General features: G+C 38.3%; 1 protein-coding gene across 2 annotated transcripts in view; it reads left to right on the top strand.

The window, feature by feature from the left end:
• The window catches only part of nrp2b (neuropilin 2b), a 119,098-nt gene extending 97,759 nt beyond the window's left edge, over nt 1-21,339 (top strand). Inside the window, exons 16-18 of one of the 2 annotated variants that reach the window (XM_037788973.1) lie at nt 1,318-1,350; nt 15,891-15,953; nt 17,010-21,339. In XM_037788973.1, the coding sequence (XP_037644901.1) occupies nt 1,318-1,350; nt 15,891-15,953; nt 17,010-17,338 (425 nt within the window). In that variant the 3' untranslated portion in view covers nt 17,339-21,339. Of the gene's footprint in view, nt 1-1,317; nt 1,351-8,161; nt 10,891-15,890; nt 15,954-17,009 lie in introns of those variants that run through there. The other variant, XM_037788974.1, reaches the window with a different exon arrangement.
• Nucleotides 21,340-26,110: the final 4,771 nt, after the last annotated feature.

Raw genomic sequence — 26,110 nt, 5'->3', positions numbered from 1 at the left:
ACAAGCCCCTCGACTTTATGGAAGTGCAATACTAAATTGCTGGAGTACCCCTATAATAATCTTTACATTAAATTGTGTTTTGCCCCATAATAAATAATACACTGATCAAAAGGAGAGATGCTACAATCACAGGTCAGAACAAGACTTTTATTTAGGAGAGGGACGACATGTTTACTCTTACCTCTTTCATTTTTCCCACCATTGTGTTTCCACCATTCACTTTTCATATGTTTTTTCATTATTCCCTCACCCACTCCCTCACAACTTATCTTTTCACAACACACTGCTGCAACTTCTTTACTTGTGGTGCCATTCTCTCTTATTTTCCTTTCTGTGTTTCTCTCCTTTTTTTCCATCTTCTCTCTCCCTCTCACTTTCATTATAGATGTCGTATCCTCCGGCAAATAATAAACAGCAGTAAATTTCAGTCCCTGTTCCCATGACCCTTTAACTTACCTCCACCCTTCCTTTCCAGTCCTCTATTTCCCGTCTCTTCACCCTTCATCTCACTCTTTTCACCCCCATCTTCCATCCACCCACTTCTTTCTTCTTATGTGTCACCTCAGGAAAAAAGAAAAGAGAGTTAGAGAGCAGCAGATCTCAGGAAGGAGAGACATAGAATGACAAAGCAAAAAAGGAGAAAGTGAGAGCGAGTCAGAAATGACAGACACACAAAGAGAGAGAGACATTCAGGGAGGACACGCTTCCCGTCTTCCAACCCTGCCAGCCCACTCTTTTGTCTTCCTCTCTTTATTTTCTCTCCATTTCGAGAAAATGACTGTCATCCAGGGAAGATTTATGGGCCTTTAGACTCCTATATCATCTCGGAACTCGACAAATCTTTATTGATTTCCTCAAAAAGGAGTAACACGTGCCTCTTGCAAAAAGTGCAGCGTCCTGCAATTTTGCGATTCGGCTGAATTGAAATGCATTTCTGTTAACAATCATCAGAAATATAGTTGTTCCATGTCAATTTAATCATGGAAATATGCCACAGTACACTCAAATCCCAAAAGATGATGTATTTGCTGCTGTATTTCATATCGCAAAGGGGCTACTTCAGAATGGAATAAATATATTTAATCAAAACTTTGTCATGCTCATATTTTATCCTGCTCATTCTTTACAGCGTGACACTGACACCATGCAAAGCCTGTAGAGACTAGTGGGTGCTTAATATCCTCCTCTCATATACTGTATTATGATGTAAGCACCAAGTTTACATTGAAACTCTTGAGATGAAAATTATATTTTGTCTGATGCATATCAGTTCCTAACCACCATCGATAACACTTCTTTTTTCTCTCTCTTTTCCAGAGCCGTTCCCTGCCTTAACTCCCGGCATAACCAGTAAGTCTTACTTCCTGTTCCATTTGTACTTCATGTGCCAAATGTCTGTGCTTTCCGCTTGTTGCTAAGCTCAGCTCGCAGCACTGCACCGGCCCCGAGTGACCTTGATAGTGCACATAATATATCTTGCATACAGTTAAATAGAGATAAACCACACTTATTCTGACAGGAAATTCTACCCCTGAGCTATAGCATCATCTCCAAACAAGTCTAACTATGGTTTCTTACATGTATAGTACGATGTAGTGTTGTCACGATACTGGAATTTCTAACTTCGATACAATATCTTGAAAAATATCAATATTCGATACCATTTTCGATACCGCAGGGAAAGATTGTCATTGAGTGCATATAATTTTTTATTAAATGATAAATAGCAATGTGTGTGTCCAATCGCTGTCAGAGAGAAGAGAGAGCAGTAAGTGCAGCTGGTACTCGTGTATTGATACTGCAGAAAATGAGTATTGAAACAGTTTCAAATATTCAGTATTGATATGTATCGATATTTCAACATTTTTGACAACAATAGTACGATGTGTAATATATACATATAATTATTAGGGCTGTCAATTTATTAAAATAGTTAATCACGATTAATCGCGTGATTGTCCATAGTTAATCACGATTAATCAAAATTATCTTTAAAGGGAGATTTGTCAAGTATTTAATACTCTTATGCTGCTTTATGCAAATGTATGTATATATTTATTATTGGAAATCAATTAACAACACAAAACAATGACAATTATTGTCCAGAAACCCTCACATGTACTGCCTTTAGCATAAAAAAATATGCTCAAATCATAACATGGCAAACTGCAGCCCAACAGGCAACAACAGCTGTCAGTGTGTCAGTGTGCTGACTTGACTATGACTTGCCCCAAACTGCATGTGATTATCATAAAGTGGGCATGTCTGTAAAGGGGAGACTCGTGGGTACCCATAACCCATTTACATTCACACATCTTGAGGTCAGAGGTCAAGGGACCCCTTTGAAAATGGCCATGACAGATTTTCCTCGCCAAAATGTAGCGCAAGTTTGAAGCATTATTTAGCCTCCTTCACAACAAGATAGTATGACATGTTGGTACCAATGGATTCCTTAGTTTTTTTAGTTTCATATGGTACCAGTATTTCCACTGTAGCTTTAAAACTGAGCCCGCTACAACCTAAAAATTGCAAGTTGCATTAAAGAAATTAGTGGCGTTAGAACGAATTTGCGTTAACGCGTTATTATTGCGTTAACTTTGACAGCCCTAATAATTATAAATATAATATTTCTGAATTTTAAAACCGTGTGTAAGACTTTGTCAGAGTATACACTTTATAGATTTTAATATGTGGACTTTTTCCACAAAACTGACTGCAACTTGATGGAATGGTTCCTCTGCATTGTTCCAGCATGACTCCCTGCATGCTGGGCTGACTCTCTTGGTTGTGTAGTTTGTTTTGTTCCTCGGTGAGAAAATGACTATTTGCTACGACATAAACAAATAGTTACACATGGTTATTTACTACAACAGCAACATTGGCAGACTGAGTACCATCAGGGTGTATTTGCACATCCCACAGACTGATCTGTTTTCAAGTCTTTAATGGCGTGCACCATGTTGTGAGTGAGATCTGTCACTGGTATACAGTACGTGTATGCAACACAGTGTGTGTGCCTATAGTGAATTACTGGAACTGTGTTCATTTTTTATTGCTCGTATGGTAGTTAAATAACTTAAAAGCGATGGTTAAAATCATGAGGTCATGGCTGAACTGCTCAGACAAAGTGAAACAGTCTCCATCTGGGCTTTTTCTCTGTGAAACTAAAAGAACTAAGCAGATCTTGCTTCTCCCGTCTTTAACTCAGTCCAACTTTAACTACTTCCTAATTGTAGATAACAGCACACTCGCTCCTAATTCATTCCTCCATCCTGATTAACTGTCACCATGTCAGCTCTCTCTCTTTCTCTCTTTCTCTCTCTCTCTCTCTCTCTCTCACACTCTTTCTCTCTCTCTCTCTTCATTCAACACCATATAAGGAGCCTCTCTTCTTCCATTTCTTTACTTTCTCTTATTCTCCTCTTCTGTCCTTTTCTATATTTTCCTCCTCCCTCCTCTCCGTTTCTCTACTTTCATCTCAACTGGCCGTTTTCATTCCCTTCCTTGCCTTTGTTTTCAGTTTCTCCTTCTCCTCTCCTCTCCTTCTCTCCCCTCCTTTAATCTCCCTTCCTCTTTCTACTCTACTCTCCTCTCCCTTCCTCCTTTCCCTTCCTCATCTCCCTTCCTCTCTTTTCATCTCCCTTCCTCCTCTCCTCTCTTCTCCTCTCATCACTTTCTTCTCCTCTCCTCTCCTCTCCTCCCATCTCCTCGTCTCTCCTCTCCTCTCTTATCCTCTCCTCTCCTGATTGATCCCACCTAAATGAGGTGCAGAGCTGTTCACCATCCCAACTTCCCCTTTTTTCTTTTCCTCTCCTTCATCCTCAAATAAGCCGGTCTGAAAGCAGATAAAAAGGGGTTTAAGCAGATTATACTACTGATTCGCTTGTTTTCAAAGTCTGTGTTGGGACCTCAAAACACTAGACTGCTTTTGTTTAGAGATCCACAAAATATGAACGGTGGTATTTTTAAAGAGCCTGGGCCTCAGTGTCACTATATTTTATAAAAGTTGGACCTCAGCCTGAGTAGTATATCACGACTTTTATGATTTGTAGATGTTGTTTGCATTTGATGATTAGTGTCCACATTGATCATGGATGGTTGAGACCACATCTATTTCTTTAATCAGTTTTTATTACTGTAGAGGCAGGCTGAAGCACAAAAATAATTGCCAACCATTCAGTTGGTTTGCGTCCATGTTACTGATGCTTACAGTAATTTAGTCAGTTCAGTGTGTATGTGTGAGTGTGTGTGTGTGTGTGTGTGTGTGTGTGAGTGTGAGTAGATCAAAAACATTCTTTGAATACACTTGAGAGACATTTAAACTAGACACTTGAGCAGCACTCGGTTTCGTTCACCACAATTCAGTTCATTAAAACAAAAAATCTAAAAATAGTAAAAACCATGTTTGTCCATGAGCCACACTCAGAAAACTCACCTGACTCATACGCTAAGTATTTGACCTAATGTTCGGACTATTGGATCCTGAGCAGGTATCATATGACTCGCAGCGTGACAACAGTGTCAGTTCTCACATATACGTGTGTTTTCATGAGACTGAGCCGCAGAGAGAAGGATTACATTTCTCCTTTGGGACGCCTGTTGAAAAGTGAGCTAAGAACTAAAATGTTTCTCTTTGGGTGAGCGGATGAAGTTGAACCCTATTCAAGACTTACTGCATACAGTTTATACTGGTATGTGTGTGTGTTGATGTGTGTGGGTTGTGGACAGCAGGGTTTCTGTAGTTTCTGCCAAGAGAACAGGTTGAAACTGGATTTTTAGTGATCAAAGCATAGACAGAAAATTTATTGGAAGAGAATTTAAATGTCAGATGACAAAGAGTGTCCTTAGTAACTGACCAGAGATCAGAGCAACCAATGGATTTTAATTGTATTCTACTCCGAGGCTGCGTCTGAAATCACATACTATGCACTATAACATACTTTTGTGTGAATAAACAGTAGTATGTATCTTTTTCGGACACACTGAGCTGTAATTTACGTCGTCACCTCCCGAGAGTCTCCTTGCCGGTTGGAGACGCGTAACCATGGTAACCCGTACCAACATTATAAGACCAAAACGATGATTTGTGAGAATCAAAATCTGAACTTATTTTAAATATATATTACGCCTAGCAAAGTCAAAACTTGCACTTAAAATGAAGCGTTACTGATGTTACAGAGCTGTCCGTCAACGTCTCTTATGAACGTTGTTGTCACTACCGCATTGCATTGTTGGACATTCATGCGGGTGTAGTGTCCAGCGTTTGCATACGACAATATTTCACCGGAAGTGGTATGCAATTTGCGTACTATTAGTTTCATACTCAGGTTAGTATGGAATTTCGGATGCAATCAGAATCTTCTTCTATCTATAAAATGACTCAGTGGAGAAATACTATTAAAAACATATTAAATAAAATAAATCATTTGACCCAAAATGTCACATTAAGGGAGAAAACTTGTAATCTGTAATTATAGCCTGATGACATGATCCTCAGTTAACAGCACCATGACGTGAACCAGTGTGCCACACTGTTGGGCTTTTGTATCCATGGCAACCAAGGAGTCATTTGGCTTTTGAGAAAGCGAGAGCTGGCGGCACACTGACCGATCATGCTACACACACACACACACACACACACACACACACACACGGCGAAAAGCAGCTAGTTCAGGCTTCAGTTTGACTGTAGAGAGGATTCACACTTTGAGCTCCACTTTCCATTCAGATAAGACTAGACTGTTGATGTGTGAAGTGTAAGATCATGAATGAGGAATAAAATAGTAATTCAGAAGCTCTAGTAACCAAGGTTCCTTGAAAGCCACACTTTTTTAGCTCACTTTAGGAGTGTTGCTCTTGAGAAACTTTCCCCTTTGTTCCCCTTTTAGATGAAAAAAGAAGCAAAGTAACGGTCAATTTTTGCAGCCCTAGAAATCATCTGTCTTAATCCAGTGGTGAGAAGCCTCTCTGTGCACGCTGCTTAGAGCACAGCTTTACAATCAAAGACTATTTTAAACCCTTAAAGAGTACGTCTGAACTTTTTTTTTTTTTAAAAAAGGCAAAATTAAGCTCACTAGTTTCCTTGAGGTTCTGTGTCTTTCTCTGCACCTCTCCTTCCTCTGTCCTTTCATTATTTCTCTCTTCTCCATTTACTTCGAGCTTGCTCCGGCTCTATTTCCTCTTTTTTTTCATCCTTTCTTTCTTCCGTTCTCTCCGTCTGTCTGTCTTTCTTCCACCTCCTCTCTCTCAGCGGGTTTCTTTCACAGTGAGTTGACAGAGTATTGAAGTTTCAGACAAACCCTCTAATGCAGGATTAAAGATATCATGGCAGGATTAGCTCTCTCCCTTCACTTCCCCTCCCTCCCTCTTGCCCTCTCTCCTCACTTTCTACCACCCCTCTCTATTTCACTCCATTCTCTCTTCCTATAATGCCTCCTCTCTTATCCTTTCTCTACCCCTGTAATTTCTCTCTGATTTCCCCCTCTCCATCTCCATCTCTTTCTCCCTCCACTCGACACCCTTCAGTGTGATCTTGCCCTGATAAAAGCAGCTGCGTCCTTCCAAATACAACCACTTAACACTCCCCACCCTTTTTTGTCAGAACCAGCCAGTCACTGCATAATCAAGGCTTTGCATTTCTCTGATCGAATCTGAACGCATCGCATGAGCCTCTCCGTGTCAATGTGCAGCTAATGCTTGTGACGTCTGCATCAACCAGAAATACCATGAGTCAAACCGGCATAATCAAAATATATACAGGCTGTGCATCAGCATTTTGATGAAGAATGAAGACTCTAGATGACTTGTAGTATGCAGTTGGGTGGTTAAGTATTGGGAAAGGGAGCTAAATCTGGAAGCTTGTCTTGTTGTTTGCCTGCTGTAGCTCTAAGGCTCCATATTTTGTATTGTATACCTGCAAGGCACTGTAATTTCAAGTCACTGCTGCAGTAATTGACCATTCACTAAGTCCCACCCCTCTTACTGTTAGGCCTGTCAAGCTTTCGATTCTCGTACGGCATGCAATTACATTGATAACAATGGCAGATTTAACACTTGAAATTCTCAGTAATTCTTGATTTTAGACAGAGATAGACAAAAGCAGACTTCTAGCTGGCTGAAATGGCAGCTGTTGCTACTGTAGATAGCTAATTAAGCTAAAGCTGCATGTCCCAGGCAAAAAGTCATCATCCTATTCAGATGATGATTCGCGTAGAAGACAATCCTAGTATTATAAGTACAATAAGCAAAAATGTAAAATTAGACATTCAAGCATAACACTGTGACTGAAGAAAGGAGGTTTCACATACTTCAACTATTTCATGAGGAATAGAAGTCCGGTCAGGTGATAGGAGAGACTTCAAAGACAAGGTCCAAAGCACCCTGGCACACACAGATTTAAGGCAATTAACTTTATTAGAAGACTAACATTTGAACGCTAAGTGCATCTTCATCAGAGTCAAACAGATCCGAGACTCACATTCTCTTAAATAACCTCCCCTAATTGGGAAGGGATTCAGCTCAGGCTGGAAAAATGGGGAGGGAACAATAAGCTGCATGTAGGCAGGGTAAACAATCATACATCATATAATAATAAAAAGAGAGAAGTAAAAGTAAATATATAAATACTACGAATAATAACATGTATCACAACAATAAATATAAATTCATCCAATATCCAAATATCTTAAATACCGTGTGCTCCAGTGTGCTTTGGACCTGGTCTCTGAAGTTTCTCCTATAACCTTTGACTGTGAAGCTTACATACTTGTTTGTATTTTCAAACAGTGTGTTTGAAACTCCACAAACTAAGTTAGTAGTTCAGTTTTAGGTAACTTGTAAATGATGTGCCTGTAAGTAGTAGTTAGCTGGACATGCTAAAGATTGCAGCTTACGATAGCGCAGATAAACACTTTGTTTATTTGCTTTTGGGTTTTGGAAGGGCTCCAAAACAACACACATGATTCAGCATGTGGGGAAATCCAAAGCTTGACAGACCTGCCATGCCTAGTTATGATTGCTAAGCTATGATTGGACAATCACCGTCTAGGGGGAGGGGCTTAGCGAAGAGTCAATTAGACAGTTTTTAACTGTCCGATGCGGTCTGCATGCCTGCCTCCCTCGTCCGTAGTGCCAACCAGTAATGTGTCCTCCTGCCCTCCAGGGGGTGCCATGTCTGGGATGGAGCCCACAGTAGACACAGTGGCGGTGACGCCCATCCCTGCCTACTGGTACTATGTGTTGGCGGGAGGCGCCGCCCTCTTGCTGCTGGTCACTGTTACCGTGGTGGTGACACTGTGCTGCCATCGGTACCACTGGGCGCCCAAGAAGACCAGCGGTAGTCACCATCATTCAGTGACGTACCACAACAGCCAACAGCAGCCAGATCAGCAAGGTCTCCAAAACTGCTACCAGAACCAAACCCCCAGCTATAATCTGATCCAGAGCCCCAACCAAAACCACCTGTACCCAGGTAACGGGCCGAGTCTTGACCCCATGCTCACCATCAAACTGGAGAAAGACGACGGCTGTGATTCCCGGTGTTGAAAACAACCGGACTACGTGTGAATTTTATTAGAATGCTTTGTTCAAATAAGGCGATCAAAGGGTGTAAAAACTCCCTGAGATAAATGATCAACAGCAGGATACAGCACTCATCACTGATGAGAATCTACATGGAAGAGACACTGCAGTTCCTGTTGCTGATGACTGATCTAATTACCTGATCAGCATGCACCTTTGCTAAACTTCCTTTGTTGGCTGGCGCTGGCAGGATGAACTCCTCCTGACATTGAACTTCGCCATCACTGGGGAGAGTAGATGGAAGAACTTTAATTGCCAATTCTGATGGCTGATGAGGGCCTGATAACAACATTAGATCGCCACTTTTTTTGAGAGCATACCGGCTTCTACAGCTGCACCCCAACCTGGTTGTCTGGACATGTAGACTGCCTAACAGACTGTGGACAAAACATATGTACATCAGTGTACATGTCACTGTTGTAACAGCATATTTTCCTTCTGTCAGAGCAGGACATATCTGTCTACCCTGCTCTGATCTGCAGCTTGGACACTGCCTGCCTTCAAACACCCTGTCCGACAGAGAGAGGGGATTTACACACACAGGTACAGGGAGATAGAAGTGTGTGCTGCATAAAGAAAGAAGGCTATTTCTCTGGGTCTGAGTGAAGCTGCTGTTTATTTGTCCGCTAGCCTTTGAGAGGCCGAGAGTGACAGAGACAGATTAAGAACAGAAAAGGAAGAGGTATGGGGAGAATTAGCGCCGGCCGTCCAGCCGTGACAGATAGACGGCTAACACATCCACCGTGGGCGGCTCCTGTGGTCTGTGAACGAGGAATCAGTGTTGTGCTGTTCTCTGTCTGGTTTACACGGGGGGGGGAGAGGGGAGAAAGATAGGATGAGACAGCTTACATCGCATCCTGCAGACCTAGAAACAAACTCTCTCTGCGTCAAAACACACAAAGGCTCAAAAGTCTCCAACACATACTGTATGCACGGACACTTCAAAACTTTTTCGCGTGTTACCCTGAGTGCATTTTTCATTACATGCTGATATGCCTTTCTTAAAATGTGCTTTAAAACTATTACCTCTTGGCCTCCAGAACGAGGTAGTGCCTCAGTGTCAAATTGGAGTATGAATGGACTCCATACAGTTTTGCCTTGATCTCATAGATAATCCAATGCCTGTGTCTGTTAATGTAAACATCTTTGTATGTCCCGCACACATTAGACTGGAAGAATGAAACAAATCCCAAATCATATGTATTGAGTAACGTATTAGTATTGAGTATCAGTTTTCTTTGAAGTCTGTGCAAGTTCAAGTTCTTTACTTCTGTTAAATCTTTTTGTGTGTCATCCTATGACAAAGTAATAATTTGTGAAAATCAGAATGTTTTGCATACTAGCCTGGTGACCTGCTGAAAGTGTGGTCCATTTGACTACACGGTTTAGCTTCTATTCAACAGGTGAGACCAAACATATGCTGTGAGAAAGAGCTTCTTACTTATGAAGCCTTTTAGAAAACCGCTGATCCAGGATCAGGTCCTTCGATCATTAAATTCCTGATCCATCAAATAAGACTGATTGCAGTGCAGCACTACCGTCACACCCCTCACACAGATTTCTTGATGTTTTCTTAATCATCTGTCTAATGGTACGTGTCCACATGGGCGTTTTTGGATGCGAGGGATCGCCTTGCTTCTCAGCATTGGACGTTTGATGGGCTGCCACTGGGCACTAAGCACCTGATTGGATGAACGCTTTCCCTCGTGGGCTGCTGCTCCCAGCTTTCAAACCGAAACCAATATGGCGGCTCGTTTGGAAACCTATCTTCTTGTATGTTACAAAAATAGTTTACCAAAATGTAAGGTGAGAAATAAGCCATGAAGTTGCTAAAGCTGTCTTTATTTTAGATCTACAATGGTTTGTTCAAAAGTTTTTCGTGAGTTTCTAGATGTGGCGCGTCGAGCCGGTCGCCCCTGATTTGTATAAAGTGTCCTAGACCTCAACTTTATGCAAATGAGGAGCGGGCAACGTGACAATCCGTCTATCAAATCGCAATACTATGGTACCAGAATGCATTGCACGGCTGCTTGCATAGACAATGAATGGGAAGCTTGGAAAGGACGGAGCCTGTGGACACGTACCATAACTTTGTGTGTTAGAATTGTTTTTTTTTATATTGACACAGATGAGTTTGCATACAAATTAGTGTGACATGATGCGTTTTTGAAGTTGGGTTACACGCTATTTTGAAATGTTGAAAGTAACATTAGCACTTTTCTGCTTCTTGATGATGATTTACCGAAGGCTTTGATGGTTTATGACAATTTCTTACATTTACTGTGAATCTTAATAGAAACAATAAGTTGAGTAATGTGTTGGTTGTTAATTCAATCATTTCTTTCTTTCTAATCACATGTTACAGTATGCGTTCATGTGCTTCTGATGTATGATAGTTATACAATGTTTATTTTTTATACCCGCTGACTATTAATTGTTTTAAGGCAACAGTTATGTTGATTGTGTTCACTGAGATGATCTTAACTTTTCTTGACTTTCATTTGATGTCAAATCCTCAACAGCAAATGTTTGTCGCTCATTTAAAGCATCCAGCTTAAATTCAAGCTTAAATCGTAGGGACACGAAACGAAAACAAATCGTGCAAGCTGTCCTCATACACCGTTCATAGCTATATCTACAAAAAGTAATGCAGTGTAATTCGTATACATGCCACAAAATCAATTCATATGTAATCCATGCAATTGTGAAACAGGAAGTATAAAACCACCGGACTTTCCCCCAGAAGTCAACGTTGATTTGTCACGTAACTTCCGTACTAATGTAACGCCATTTCCGGAATTATTTTAACCCAAACCACGATCTTTTCCTAAACTTAACAAAGTAGTTTTCTTGCTTAAAACTAACCAAGTCGATCTTTTGCAAAACCTAAGAAAGTAGTTTTGTCGCCTAAACCCAACTAAGTCAAACTCATCCTAAACCTAACTAAGCATTTTGTTGCCTAATCTTAACCAAGTCGATATTTTCCTTAACATAACTAAGAAGTTGTGTTGCCTAAACTTAACCAAATTATTTCCTGTGAAGACGGAAGTTTATTTTGAAAAGACGAGAGCGGAAATTGAAACGTGTGTCACGTGTTGCTGGACATTTGTAGGAAAACATGAACATGAAACATGACGAATAACTTTTCCTAAGATATCATACGAACTGTTGAATCATGTTATGTGAAAATTATTCAGATGATGTAAAAAAAAAAGTAATTTAATTTGCTTGGTTTTGGTTTGGGTATCAACTTCTAGTCAGATCCACGTCTGTGAAATTGGGCGCACCACTGTGGTACTTATTTTCAGGAATTCTCAGCAGCTCACCATCTTCTGTTGTGTGCTACTACCCCCCCTACATCATTTTGTTCATGCTCAAATCCCCCAGCCTTTTTATCAAAACCCGCTTGTTCCTATTCTACTCCCTCCCTTCATTGCAAATCCTCCCAGTAAAAAACACAGGAGAGAAAATGAGAGGCAGAAATGGAGGAGAGCAAAATCTCTCAGAGGAGAAGGGCCCATTAAGCGAGCCCCTTTTCCCTCCAAAGAAAGTGCCCAGAGATGGAGGAAGATGAAAGAAGTAAAAAAAAAAAAAAAAAAACCTGCTCTCTATACTTTCTAAAGATAGATTTTTCTTTTACTCCGAGAGGAAGGCTAACAGGGAGGCAGGTTGGGGTTTGGATTGAAGGAGGGAGAGACTTGAAGGAGGAGGGCAGGTTGTTTCAAACACAAAAGCAGATGAAAGAAGTCTGTTGGCAGAACAGACAGTGTGATGGAGACACATTATACTCGCTGCACGCACACAATCTAACAAACCACGAACCTGTGTTAGCAAAGAATTCCAACAAATTCAGTCTCTTAAATCACTTTTGCGTACGTGTTCAGAGAGTCTATCTACTCTGCAGCTCTCCGTATTGACTTATTTCATCAAATTGCCTCTCGTAAACTGTGTTTTTGTGCTTTAGTCAACAAGTATTTTTCGTTATTTTATGCTTGCATATCCATCCCCTTTCCCTTCCGTTTCAATCGACTTGTGTATGATTTACACATTATATGACTCACTCTAGCAGCCCTGTGCTGTAACCCAATCAATGTGGGTCCGAAATTCAAACGGAGGAATGATATATGGTTGTATTTATGTTGTGCTACCCGTGCACTTTTCTCTTTCGTTCTCTCTGTCAAACTTTTTGCAAGATTTGGAAAATGTGCTGGCGTCCCCTCATGCAGCGCTTTTAAATCAACCTTCCCTCACTTCCCTCTCCCTTCTCCATCACAGACTACTTTGAAGCCTTTTAATATTTCTAATTAGTTAATGGAGCTGATTGCATTCATAAAACCCTGCGGTAAGCATTTCTAGCCTTCAGGCCATTTCTATTTTTTTCCCCTTCAGTCTCCCCCTCCTCCTCTGTTTCCTGGAGAAATATTACGAGAGAAAGCACTCTAACAGGTCCTCGGGCCCCCGCTGGAACAGAGTATGGTGCCAAAGAGCCATCCATGTCTTTTCCTGAATAAAAAAAAAAAGCCCCCATTTTATTCTTCTCTTTGCTAATTGGAGAGTGGAGATAAAATGGGGCTACGGGGAGTTTTAATCTCCTTTCAGATCCGCGTGATGATTCTTCTCAGGATCCTATAGCCTGAGGGCTTTAAGCCAGGATCATTAGAAAGTGTTCAACAGTCGTCCAAAGAGTGTCCGAGCATCTCTCTCTTTTCTTTTTTTTTTTTTATTCCTGCTTCTTTTGCTTTCTCTTTGTTGATTTAATGTCTTGTAAAGGCCTGTGGTGATTTCAATTTGACTGTGAGAAAGGAGAAGTTAGAGCCTGGAGGGTCTGTTGTTGAGACTGTACATTTACATCAGAAGAGACGACTGATTAGATGCTTTCATGTGCAAGTACTACAGTAGTCTTACATGGAGAGTACATTTCAGTAAGATGTATAATTTACAGTGCAGGCTGTTCTCATACACTGTTCGTACCTATGAAAAGCAAATGCACTGTAATTCGTATATATACATCACAAAATCAATTCATATGTATACCTCGTAATTATGAACAAGGAAGTATAAAGAGCTGCGAACAGTCGGGGAGGATGGGTGGGTGAAAAAACACCAGACCTTCGCCCAGGAGACCGTTGTTCGTACCCCATGTGAAACCACAAGTCAATGTTATTTGTCACGTAACTTTCGTACTTAAATTACGCCCAAACCACAAACTTTTCCAAAACCTAAGGCGTTTTTTTCATGGAACATTCGTACTTAAGTTACGCCACTTCTGGTGCGGCGTAAACACTTCCAGTTTGGCGTAACTTAACCACGATCTTTTCCTAAACCTAACTTAGTAGTTATGTTGCCTAAACTTAACCAAGTCGATCTTTTCCTAAAAACTAACTAAGTAGTTTTATTGCCTAATCCTAACCAAGTTGTTTCCTATGAAAATGAAAGTTTATTTTGAAAAGACTGGAGCGGAAATTGACGCTGGACATTCGTATGGAAATGCACTAAAAATTACTTTTCGTAAGATATCAAAAGAACCGTATGATGATACGTTGTACAGTGTGACTACTGGGATTAGCCATATTTAGCTTGTTTCAGGGTTAACTGCTTATTCTGCACAGTAACAGCTTTTGTTTTTACATTGTGACAGCATTATTTTATTTAGTTGGGTGGTTCAGACAAACATTATTTGAAGTCATGATCATGATCTGCAGGCCGCTCTGCAGCTTGTATGCTTTGAGAAATCTTTTGATCGCCTGTAATTTCCTTTGTTCTCATTTCTCACTTTTCGCCCTCAATTTCGGTGACGTGAAATCACACATTTTAGGGGTAAAGTGCAACCACATGTTGAGTTTTTGGAAAATCTACCTTAATGATGTCATTTTTATCAAATGAATAGATGATGTTGTGATTTCTTGTTCTAGTAATTGAGTTCTTTTTTATTGATTAGAAGGATTTTTCTTGATATAAGTTTGTTGGAAGCAGCAAAGACTGATCATTCTGAAACATGGCCTCAGCAAGGGATGAACTTGAACTAGTTTTGATTCAAACTGTGACTAGTTTAGACTCAAGCTGAATCCTTGAAGTGGTAAAGTGCTTTAACGTTCATCCCTGGCTTCAGCCACCTCACTGTTATATTTACTCCTGTGCACTTTCTCTGTGAAGGAAAGACCTCGACTTTATGATTGTCTTTTTGTCTTGCGCTGAATTTCACTGTCTTGCACTTAAAGCAAATTAAATATTGAACTAAAGAGAAACATACAAGGCCAAGAGGCACCCATACTCAATCCCATAATCAAATAATTAAATAAGCAAATTCCCAACAAGCAAACATCGGAGAATGAATACTCTCCATTTAGCATAGGATTTCTTGGTTGCTATAATATCTGAATTAAAATTGAGTTCAATTTCTTTTGTTTATTCTCTAATTGGGTTTGGAAGTCAATTGTGAGTCAATTCTAAACAATTAAAGATGTGATTGAGTCACTTTTTTTTAATTTCAAGGAAATTACCTCATATTTAATACATGAGCAAATAACTTAATTTCACAGATAGCAGGTCTCATTTAAAAGTATTCATCTAACTGAAGAGTATTTGAAATTTATAAAGGTTGTTTATAGAAGGTGTAGTCTGGAAGCCACATGTTAAAATTGCTTCATAGAAAAAAAATGACCTTATCTACCTGAGGAAATGAGGCTCTGTATCTTTTTTCATATCTACTAAATTAGTTTTTCACCTCTTGTCTTTTGAATATCTATTACGGTTTCACTTCATAATACGTTTTTGGTTCCTTCGCCCCAGCAATAAATGATTATCAGCTGCCCAGATATTGCTCTATTTTTTTTTTCTGAGGATTGTAATATCAATTTCCTTGAATAAAACTGAATTGAAACAGAATTGAGCTCCCAAACCTTTCAAAGCCTTGCACTTCGGCCTGCCTCGGAAATATAATGTGGTATTTTAGCTTGTTGAATTTCATGGTCTTGGAATAAAAAGAAAACATATTGTGGGGAATGTGAAGGTAATAAAAGTGATATTTTTCTATGAAGCAGTCTTGGGTGTCTTTTTTTTTTCACCTTCTCTCTCCCTCTAGAACGGTTTAAATTGTAGTAGATCTCTTGCCTGATATCTTCAGACAGTCTAAACAAGATCACTCACTCTTTAAGCTGCTTGTGTAGTTTGATTTCCATCTACAAATGTAGCTTGTGTTCTGACAACATAAGAAATGGAGTGATGTTATCACAACGTGGACTTTTGAGCAGCTCTGGCTTGACTGGATGTTTGAGATTAATACTGTTCTACTCTGTCTGTCTTTTCAACAGATCCCAGGCCTATGGATTTTGGAAAAGATCCTGTTTTCAACCCGAAGCCCCCCATCAATGGAGGTAAGGTTTGACGTCCTCTCCTCTCCTCTCCTCTCCTCTCAGCCTGAGGCTATACCGGCTGTTTTACAAGTCTCCCCCCGAATAATAGTGAAATAGCGCTTTAAGCAGAGGCATGCCCATGGCTCTTCGTTTTACTTGTGATTCCACAAGAAAAAAGCCGGTGGCAACAGTGACAGACAATCTCTGGTGTGTGTGTGAGTGTGTATAGACAAGGGAAGAGTGTGTGAGAGCATGTGGGCATGTTAGCGTGTGTTTCCTCTCCTCCTCTTTCATGTTTCGTGGCAGACAAACTGAGACAGACAGCTTCCTCCTGGGCACCTAGAAAACATCTGTCTGTAACAATCACGGTTTACTTCCTGTGTGTGTGTGTGAACAGTATTTGTGTGTGTGTGTGCGCACATGCTTGTGTTATTATCCCTTGTTCCTTCCAGCCCCTTGACAGATACAAGAAGAGTACTCAGCCTTTACCTCACTAAACAAGTCTGTTTACTGTCTGTTGACTGCTTCCCTCTGTGAATGTGTGTGTGTGTGTGTGTGTGTGTGTGTGTGTGTGTGTGTGTGTGTGTGTGTGTGTATCAGGGTGTTCTGCCATAAAACACTCTAAATGCAGTACTTAATTGCGGATTGGTTCGTTCATGTGCATACATTCATTAAGTGGATTAGCGTGATTGCTTGTGCCAGCTAGATGTGCACACTTCAACACACACAAGACACACCGGAGAGCACCTTTACAGTAATTAATTTAATTATGTTTCCAAACTTATGAAGTCAACAATAACAACCAGGGTAACAGAATTAGCTTTTTTTGAATATATCAGACACGACATGGGATATTTGGCTCCGATACAGTTGAATTTATTACTTTAAAGGGACCCTCTGTAAGAATCAGAAATTGCTTGTTAACAGTGACACCTGTGGCCTTTAAGTCAATGTCAGTCAGCGTCCTGTTACTTGCGCTCGCGCGACTGACAGATGAGACTGAACGTGATGCTTTATATAAGCATTTTTAAAATTATGTATAGAAGTTTTTTCTAAAGTTTCCTGTTTTCTCTCCAGACTATGTGTTCCCAGGCTGGCCGTCCTCCTTCTCCACCCCGTCCTCCTCTGATATGGATCCCTCCTCCGTCACCCTGGTGTCAGAGAAAGACAAGGACAACGCCTGGCTGTACACGCTGGACCCCATCCTCCTCACCATCATTGTGATGAGCTCTCTAGGCGTGCTGCTGGGTGCGGTTTGCGCGGGGCTGCTCCTCTACTGCACGTGCTCCTACAGCGGGCTTTCCTCGCGCTCCTCCACGACGCTGGAGAACTACAACTTTGAGTTGTACGACGGGATTAAGCATAAAGTGAAGATCAACCAGCAGAGGTGCTGCTCCGAGGCATGAAGAGGAGGAGGAGGAGGAGAACTCTAGAGAACGATGGGGAAAGACACGTCCCGTGATCTCTTGCAAAAGGAATTCTGTTCTCGGTTTGGACAAAGAAAACACGAAAAGGAAGCACTATCTGTTATTTCAATCCCCAGTGTCCCCTACCTAATATCCTGCTCTGATGTCTAAAGGGGGTAACATTCAACCCAGAGGTTCCCCACCTATTTGCGTGCCAGTGGGAGCTTGTGAACTTGATCTCCCCTACATGCTATGAGGCCTAAACTGGGGAACCCCTGACCCCAGTCTCCCCTACCCACAGTACCATATCTCCTCCGCCTGCAGGAGAGAGCCTGCTTGATTCTCAAAGCCTGTGAATGAATGAAGGAATGAATAAATGAATATGAATGACAGATCTACCATAGAATATAACCCGCCAGCCACTGGAATGAAGCTAGCAGATGGACTACAGCACCCATGACAATCTGGACATTTGGACCACAAATGACAGCACAGTCTGGGTGTTTGGTTAAAACGTTGGTGATGGAATTCTTAATGAAGAGGAGGATTTCATTAACATGTACCCATGACTGGTATTTGGCAGAAGGGCAATGTCAAATGTGTCCTCTTCGGCTTGAATTTGAATGTGGCCAATAGAGCCGGCATGCTGAAATGAAAAAAGCTCCAGCTTCTGACTGTCGGTGAAGACTTCAGCACCAGTGGACCATTTAATGTGGGTACTTTTGACTGAAATCAACACATATCAAGCGAATGCCTATCCCCCCCTAAAGAAGTTTAAAAGATATCAAACCACACTACTCAAAGGAATCTAGATTTCTAAAGGTGAAGAAGGAAAAAAAGAGGATGAAAAAGGACATTTTCTTTTTGTTTGTTTTTCTGAAAGGTTTAGATATGAGTTCTGGGACTTTCAAACGTCCATTAGCCGGCCATACGGCACCCGCTCGCTCCTTTGTCTGCCCTCGGTCTGCGCTTTGTGAAACCAGTGGCATAGAAGAGTAATGGTGACTGTTTTTGTTATGTTTTAGACTTGTGTCTGTTTGGAAAAAAAAAGGTAAAGAAAAGCCAGCTTCAGTTCGTAGCCGCCCTGTAGAGCTCTTACGCCATTTTTAGACTTTCTTTAGCGTTGTGTTGGACTCCATAGTCTTAACTGTTACTTCAGTCCTTTTCTATTTCCACACATTTTCCATTACAGATGATCAGACTTTACAGAGAGTAGATGAAAGGTAAAAGGAAGATGGAAGACAGAAAATCAGAGGTTTATCTAAATCTAACATGCTGTTATGGAGTCGTGCTTTAGATTCAGTATTCTAGGGTTTGTCTTTGGTATATATCTATATTTTTTTGCTTTTCAAACTGTATGATGCCCACATGATGGACAGACACTGTGTGAACAAAATGTCAGTGATTGTTTTATTGCAACCTATGGATTGCCAAAGAGCCGTGTACGTGCACAGGGGGGTTCTGAACAAGTGTTAAAAGAGGCCGGGTGGAGAACGGACTGAGAGTGATGAATCATCCTGCCTTTTATCTGCCGCTCTTAGCGTCGCCCCCCCCTGAATGAAGCACGCTCAAAAAACGGAAAGAGAAGGAATGACTAAAGGAGGAGAGAAATCGTACCGTCGACTTTCTTGGACACACAATCGAGCCTTAAGCTAACTACAGTATACGCTGTATCGGAGGACAGCCATCGAGGAGTGCCAGTGCTGCTGGAGAGATTGATGAACAGGAGGACACACACACACACACACACAGATAGATAGACAGACAGGAAGAAAGAGAGAGAGAGAGAGAGAGAAGAGGAAAAAATATGGTGGTTATGTTTACATGCAGGAGAAGTCTCATCAATCATCAAACAAACATTTTTTTAGCAATATGCAGCTGTTTCTCCCAAGAATTTACATTCATATGCCGTTATTTAGCTTCAGTTGAACACATTTTGGTGGAAACTTAAAGGTACCCTGTGGAGTTTTTGACCACTAGTAGCGCTATTGAGCAATGTTTCCATTTTGTTTGTATCTCATGCATGCACACAAGCATGCAGAACCGTGGTTTCACACTATTCCTGAATGGTTGGCAGCGGTAACATGTCATGAAAAAACACCACAATTTTCAGCAAATAAGAAGAAGACAGCAAGCTAGCAAGGATTTTATATTATTATGCTGGGGGAAATACATTCAACACATTTTTTCGACCTCAAAGATACACAGAATGTGTAAATCTAACTTTGTATGTTTACAACAAAACTCCACAGGGTACCTTTAATGCCTCCCAGAATTTTTTTTAATTAACGTATCAACAAAATGCATTTGTAAAACATATCTGAAACTTTTCTCATGTTTTTCATATGATATACACTTCTGATGACCAAAGCATGATTAGAGTTTTTATGGCGATGGTTGGACAACTAAAAGCAATTGGAAAAGGTTGTGGTCATAGTTACACTTTGTACTTCCACCCCGTTACTTTTGCCTGTGCTTTATGAATGCTACGCTTCTTCTAACATTAGAAGTAGATGTTGCTAGTAAACATAAATGACTATTGAAAATTACCTGCAAATGAATGGAAATCATGGGAGACTTTTGCATTTTTGATGCCAACATAACACATGGCAGCAGCCCTTGTATTTGAGTTATCCATCTGCAGTTAAAGATATTACTTTTTGGCTGTTCAAGCTGTGGTCAGGAACAGTTGATTGACTTGACAACATAAGGCTGGTAAGCAGGTGATTCTCTGCATGGAAACATATCCAGTGAGATACTCAGCTGAGAGATGACAGATGACATAAGATTAACATAAAATGAGACTGTCAGCAGGACAGGTGGAAGGTGAGAGAGAGAGAGACACAATGACGACACACAGAGAACGACACGACCGTGAGGAAGAGTCAGTGACCCAGACAGAAATCTTGAAAATGTAATTGGAGGACCAGACGCTGCCTTTTTTGTATTTTTTTTTTTTCCTCACCCTGCTCGGTCGCAGCAGATTAAGGTCAATTTGAGAAAGTCATTTTTGTGTTTACTGAATCTGTGAAGTTGCTGTACATTGAAAGAGCTAAGGACAAACATGTCACATTTGTTGTTGCCCCATCTCTCTTTTTGCCTTTCTCTCTCATCTCTCCCTGTTCGAGGGCACATGGATATAGCCAGAGGCCTGTACTACGAAGCGAGTTAAACATACCCAGGGTATCTTCTTGTTATCTGGCTTAACTAACCCTAACAACCAAGAACCACGATCTGTGCGCCGAGCTTTGATTGGTCAGTAGGCGATGCTTTAATACGAGTTGATCTCTTATCTGGAATATAACCTGCTCCGGAGCAGGTTAGGTGTTCAGCATAAGTTACCATGGTGATCTAAGTTAACCATCGTCGTAGGACGGAAAACCCAGGGTTCACCCTGAAATTAACTCACCAACCACAAATCCTGCTTCGTAGTACAGGCCTCAGGAGGCCTATTGAGATGAAATACACAAAGAAAATAGGGGGATTATAAAAAGGTGTTGAAAGATGGTCATAGAAGGGAGAGAACAATGGAGAGAGAGATGAAGGTTTTTTTCTGTCTAAATGCATTTCCATTGGACTGTTTTCCAAGTGCCTTGGAGCTCTCTTATTTTGTCTCTCTCTCCCTACTGCTATCTTACTCTGACTTTCTTTCTCTCACACAAACACACATGAAACGATGAGTACATTGGGTGCCAACAACTACAAATGAATATACAATATATAGATATAGAAACACACACGTCACCTATTCTCTCTCTCTCTCGTACTCAACTTTAATACTTTCCTTCTGGAAGTCCAGATAGCATTACCTCTTCTGTCTCGATTGATACACACATATACTCTACACCCTGACACACACAGAGAAATGCACACTACATTAAGACAACCACACACTTACGGCACTGGCCAGATAACTCAAACTGTTGTTTGTAGACTTTGTACAGAAAAATTTCTTTTTTAATGTTATTATTATTATTTAATAAAGGCTAAATAACAAGTGATTTGGTTCTCTGTGTTTGTATGCCATTAAAATGTCTTAAACAAGTCAAGAGTATGTCGTAGAAAAGTAAAAAAGTCATAGTATGTTGTAAAAAAATAAAAAAGGGTCATAGTATAGTATGTTCAATAAATAAAAAAAAAGTCATACTTTAGTATGTCTAATAAAAGTCATAGTATAGCATGTCGAATGAATAAAAACTCATACTATAGTATTGAATAAATAAAAAAAAAGTCATTGTATAGTATGTTGAAAATGTTTTAAAAAGTCACAATAATGTATGTCGAAAAAAAAAAAAGTCATAGTATAGTATGTCGAAAAAATGTTTAAAGACTCATAGTAAAGTATGTCAAATTGTTGAAAAAAATTCATAGTAGAGTATGTCGAAGAATTTCATGAAAAAAAAGTCTTATTTACTATTTTTTTCGACATACATTATTGTGACTTTTTAAAACATTTTCAACATACTATACTATGACTTTTTTTCATGAAATTTTTCGACTAGAGTCATTTACATTCTTCAGGTTTTTACTCAAAGCTGATCCCTTTTTTTTCTTTAAATAAAAAAATATAACACTTTTCAGAGAGGTACTGTTGCTGGCTTAGCTCACAATATGAACTGGGAACCTGATGCAGAACAGGTCTTTTTTGTCGTTGTCTCTCAGTTCCCACTCCACGACCAGCTTAATTGCAGGATACTGAGTCTTCACAGGAAGTGTGTTCAGATAGTGATACTTCTGCTATGACATTTTTTCTTGAAATTTTTCGACATATTAAACTGACTTTTTTTCATGAAATTTTTCGACATACTACACTGTACTACACTACACTTCGACTTACTATACTATGACTTTTTTTTATGAATTTTTCGGACTGACTTTTTTCATGAAATTTTTCAACTTATGACTTTTTACATGAAATTTTTCGACCTACTATACTATGACTTTTTTTATGAAATTTTCCGACATCACTTTTTTCATGAAATTTTTCGACATATGACTTTTTTCATGAAATTTTTCGACCTACTATACTATGACTTTTTTTATGAAATTTTCCGACATCACTTTTTTCATGAAATTTTCCGACATGACTTTTTTCATGAAATTTTTCGACATGACTTTTTTCATGAAATTTTCCGACATGACTTTTTTCATGAAATTTTTCGACTTATGACTTTTTTCATGAAATTTTTCGACCTACTATACTATGACTTTTTTCATGAAATTTTCCGACATGACTTTTTTCATGAAATTTTTCGACATATGACTTTTTTTTTATGAAATTTTTCAACTCGACTTTTTTCATGAAATTTTCCGACATGACTTTTTTCATGAAATTTTCCGACATGACTTTTTTCATGAAATTTTCCGACATTACTTTTTTCATGAAATTTTTCGACTTATGACTTTTTTCATGAAATTTTTCGACCTACTATACTGACTTTTTTTATGAAATTTTCCGACATGACTTTTTTCATGAAATTTTTCGACATATGACTTTTTTTTTATGAAATTTTTCAACTCGACTTTTTTCATGAAATTTTCCGACTTATGACGTTTTTCATGAAATTTTCCGACATGACTTTTTTCATGAAATTTTCCGACATGACTTTTTTCATGAAATTTTCCGACATGAATTTTTTCATGAAATTTTCCGACATGACTTTATTCATGAAATTTTTCGACGTACTATACTGACTTTCTTTATGAAATTTTCCAACTTATGACTTTTTTTATGAAATTTTCCAACAGGACTTTTTTCATGAAATTTTTCGACATGACTTTTTTCATGAAATTTTTCAACTCATGACTTTTTTCATGAAATTTTCCGACATGACTTTTTTCATGAAATTTTCCGACATGACTTTTTTCATGAAATTTTTCGACATGACTTTTTTCATGAAATTTTTCAACTCATGACTTTTTTCATGAAATTTTCCGACATGACTTTTTTCATGAAATTTTCCGACATGACTTTTTTCATGAAATTTTTCGACAAGACTTTTTTCATGAAATTTTCCGACATGACTTTTTTCATGAAATTTTTCGACTTATGACTTTTTTCATGAAATTTTTCGACTTGACTTTTTTCATGAAATTTTCCGACATGACTTTTTCATGAAATTTTCCGACATGACTTTTTCATGAAATTTTCCAACATGACTTTTTTCATGAAATTTTCCGACATATGACTTTTTTTTTATGAAATTTTCCAACTCGACTTTTTTCATGAAATTTTCCGACATGACTTTTTTCATGAAATTTTCCGACATGACTTTTTTCATGAAATTTTTCAACTCATGACTTTTTTCATGAAATTTTCCGACATGACTTTTTTCATGAAATTTTCCGACATGACTTTTTTCATGAAATTTTCCGACATGACTTTTTTCATGAAATTTTTCGACATGACTTTTTTCATGAAATTTTTCGACTTATGACTTTTTTCATGAAATTTTTCGACTTATGACTTTTTTCATGAAATTTTTCGACTTGACTTTTTTCATGAAATTTTCCGACATGACTTTTTCATGAAATTTTCCGACATGACTTTTTCATGAAATTTTCCGACATGACTTTTTTCATGAAATTTTCCGACATATGATTTTTTTTTATGAAATTTTTCAACTCGACTTTTTTCATGAAATTTTCCGACATGACTTTTTTCATGAAATTTTCCGACATTACTTTTTTCATGAAATTTTCCGACATGACTTTTTTCATGAAATTTTCCGACATGACTTTTTTCATGAAATTTTCCGACATGACTTTTTTCATGAAATTTTCCGACTTATGACTTTTTTCATGAAATTTTTCGACATGACTTTTTTCATGAAATTTTTCAACTCATGACTTTTTTCATGAAATTTTCCGACATGACTTTTTTCATGAAATTTTTCAACTCATGACTTTTTTCATGAAATTTTCCGACATGACTTTTTTCATGAAATTTTTCGACATGACTTTTTTCATGAAATTTTCCAACATGACTTTTTTCATGAAATTTTTTGACATGACTTTTTTCATGAAATTTTTCAACGACTTTTTTTATGAAATTTTCCGACATGACTTTTTTCATGAAACCTTCCGACATGACTTTTTTTATGAAATTTTCCGACATGACTTTTTTCATGAAACCTTCCGACATGACTTTTTTTATGAAATTTTCCGACATGACTTTTTTCATGAAATTTTTCGACATATTAAACTGACTTTTTTTCATGAAATTTTTCGACATACTACACTACACTTCGACGTACTATACTATGACTTTTTTTTATGAATTTTTCGGACTGACTTTTTTCATGAAATTTTTCGACTTATGACTTTTTACATGAAATTTTTCGACCTACTATACTATGACTTTTTTTATGAAATTTTCCGACATCACTTTGTTCATGAAATTTTTCGACATATGACTTTTTTCATGAAATTTTTCGACATGACTTTTTTTTATGAAATTTTCCAACTCATGACTTTTTTCATGAAATTTTCCGACATGACTTTTTTCATGAAATTTTTCAACTCATGACTTTTTTCATGAAATTTTCCGACATGACTTTTTTCATGAAATTTTTCAACTCATGACTTTTTTCATGAAATTTTCCGACATGACTTTTTTCATGAAATTTTTTGACATGACTTTTTTCATGAAATTTTCCAACATGACTTTTTTCATGAAATTTTTCGACTTATGACTTTTTTTTTATGAAATTTTTCAACTCAACTTTTTTCATGAAATTTTCCGACTTATGACTTTTTTCATGAAATTTTCCGACATGACTTTTTTCATGAAATTTTTCGACTTATGACTTTTTTCATGAAATTTTTCGACTTGACTTTTTTCATGAAATTTTCCGACATGACTTTTTCATGAAATTTTCCGACATGACTTTTTCATGAAATTTTCCGACATGACTTTTTTCATGAAATTTTCCGACATATGACTTTTTTCATGAAATTTTTCGACCTACTATACTATGACTTTTTTTATGAAATTTTCCGACATGACTTTTTTCATGAAATTTTTCGACATATTAAACTGACTTTTTTTCATGAAATTTTTCGACATACTACACTGTACTACACTACACTTCGACGTACTATACTATGACTTTTTTTTATGAATTTTTCAGACTGACTTTTTTCATGAAATTTTTCGACTTATGACTTTTTACATGAAATTTTTCGACTCAACTTTTTTCATGAAATTTTCCGACTTATGACTTTTTTCATGAAATTTTTCGACATGACTTTTTTCATGAAATTTTCCAACATGACTTTTTTCATGAAATTTTTCAACTTATGACTTTTTTTTTATGAAATTTTTCAACTCAACTTTTTTCATGAAATTTTCCGACTTATGACTTTTTTCATGAAATTTTCCGACATGACTTTTGTCATGAAATTTTCCGACATGACTTTTTTCATGAAATTTTCCGACATGACTTTTTTCATGAAATTTTTCGACTTATGACTTTTTTCATGAAATTTTTCGACCTACTATACTATGATTTTTTTTATGAAATTTTCCGACATGACTTTTTTCATGAAATTTTTCGACATATTAAACTGACTTTTTTTCATGAAATCTTTCGACATACTACACTGTACTACACTACACTTCGACGTACTATACTATGACTTTTTTTTATGAATTTTTCGGACTGACTTTTTTCATGAAATTTTTCGACTTATGACTTTTTACATGAAATTTTTCGACCTACTATACTATGACTTTTTTTATGAAATTTTTCAACTCAACTTTTTTCATGA

The sequence above is a fragment of the Sebastes umbrosus genome, chromosome 13, assembly GCF_015220745.1.
Source record: "Sebastes umbrosus isolate fSebUmb1 chromosome 13, fSebUmb1.pri, whole genome shotgun sequence".
NCBI lineage: Eukaryota > Metazoa > Chordata > Actinopteri > Perciformes > Sebastidae > Sebastes > Sebastes umbrosus.
Note: the sequence above shows the minus strand (reverse complement) of the source record. Positions and strands in the feature narration are given on the sequence as shown.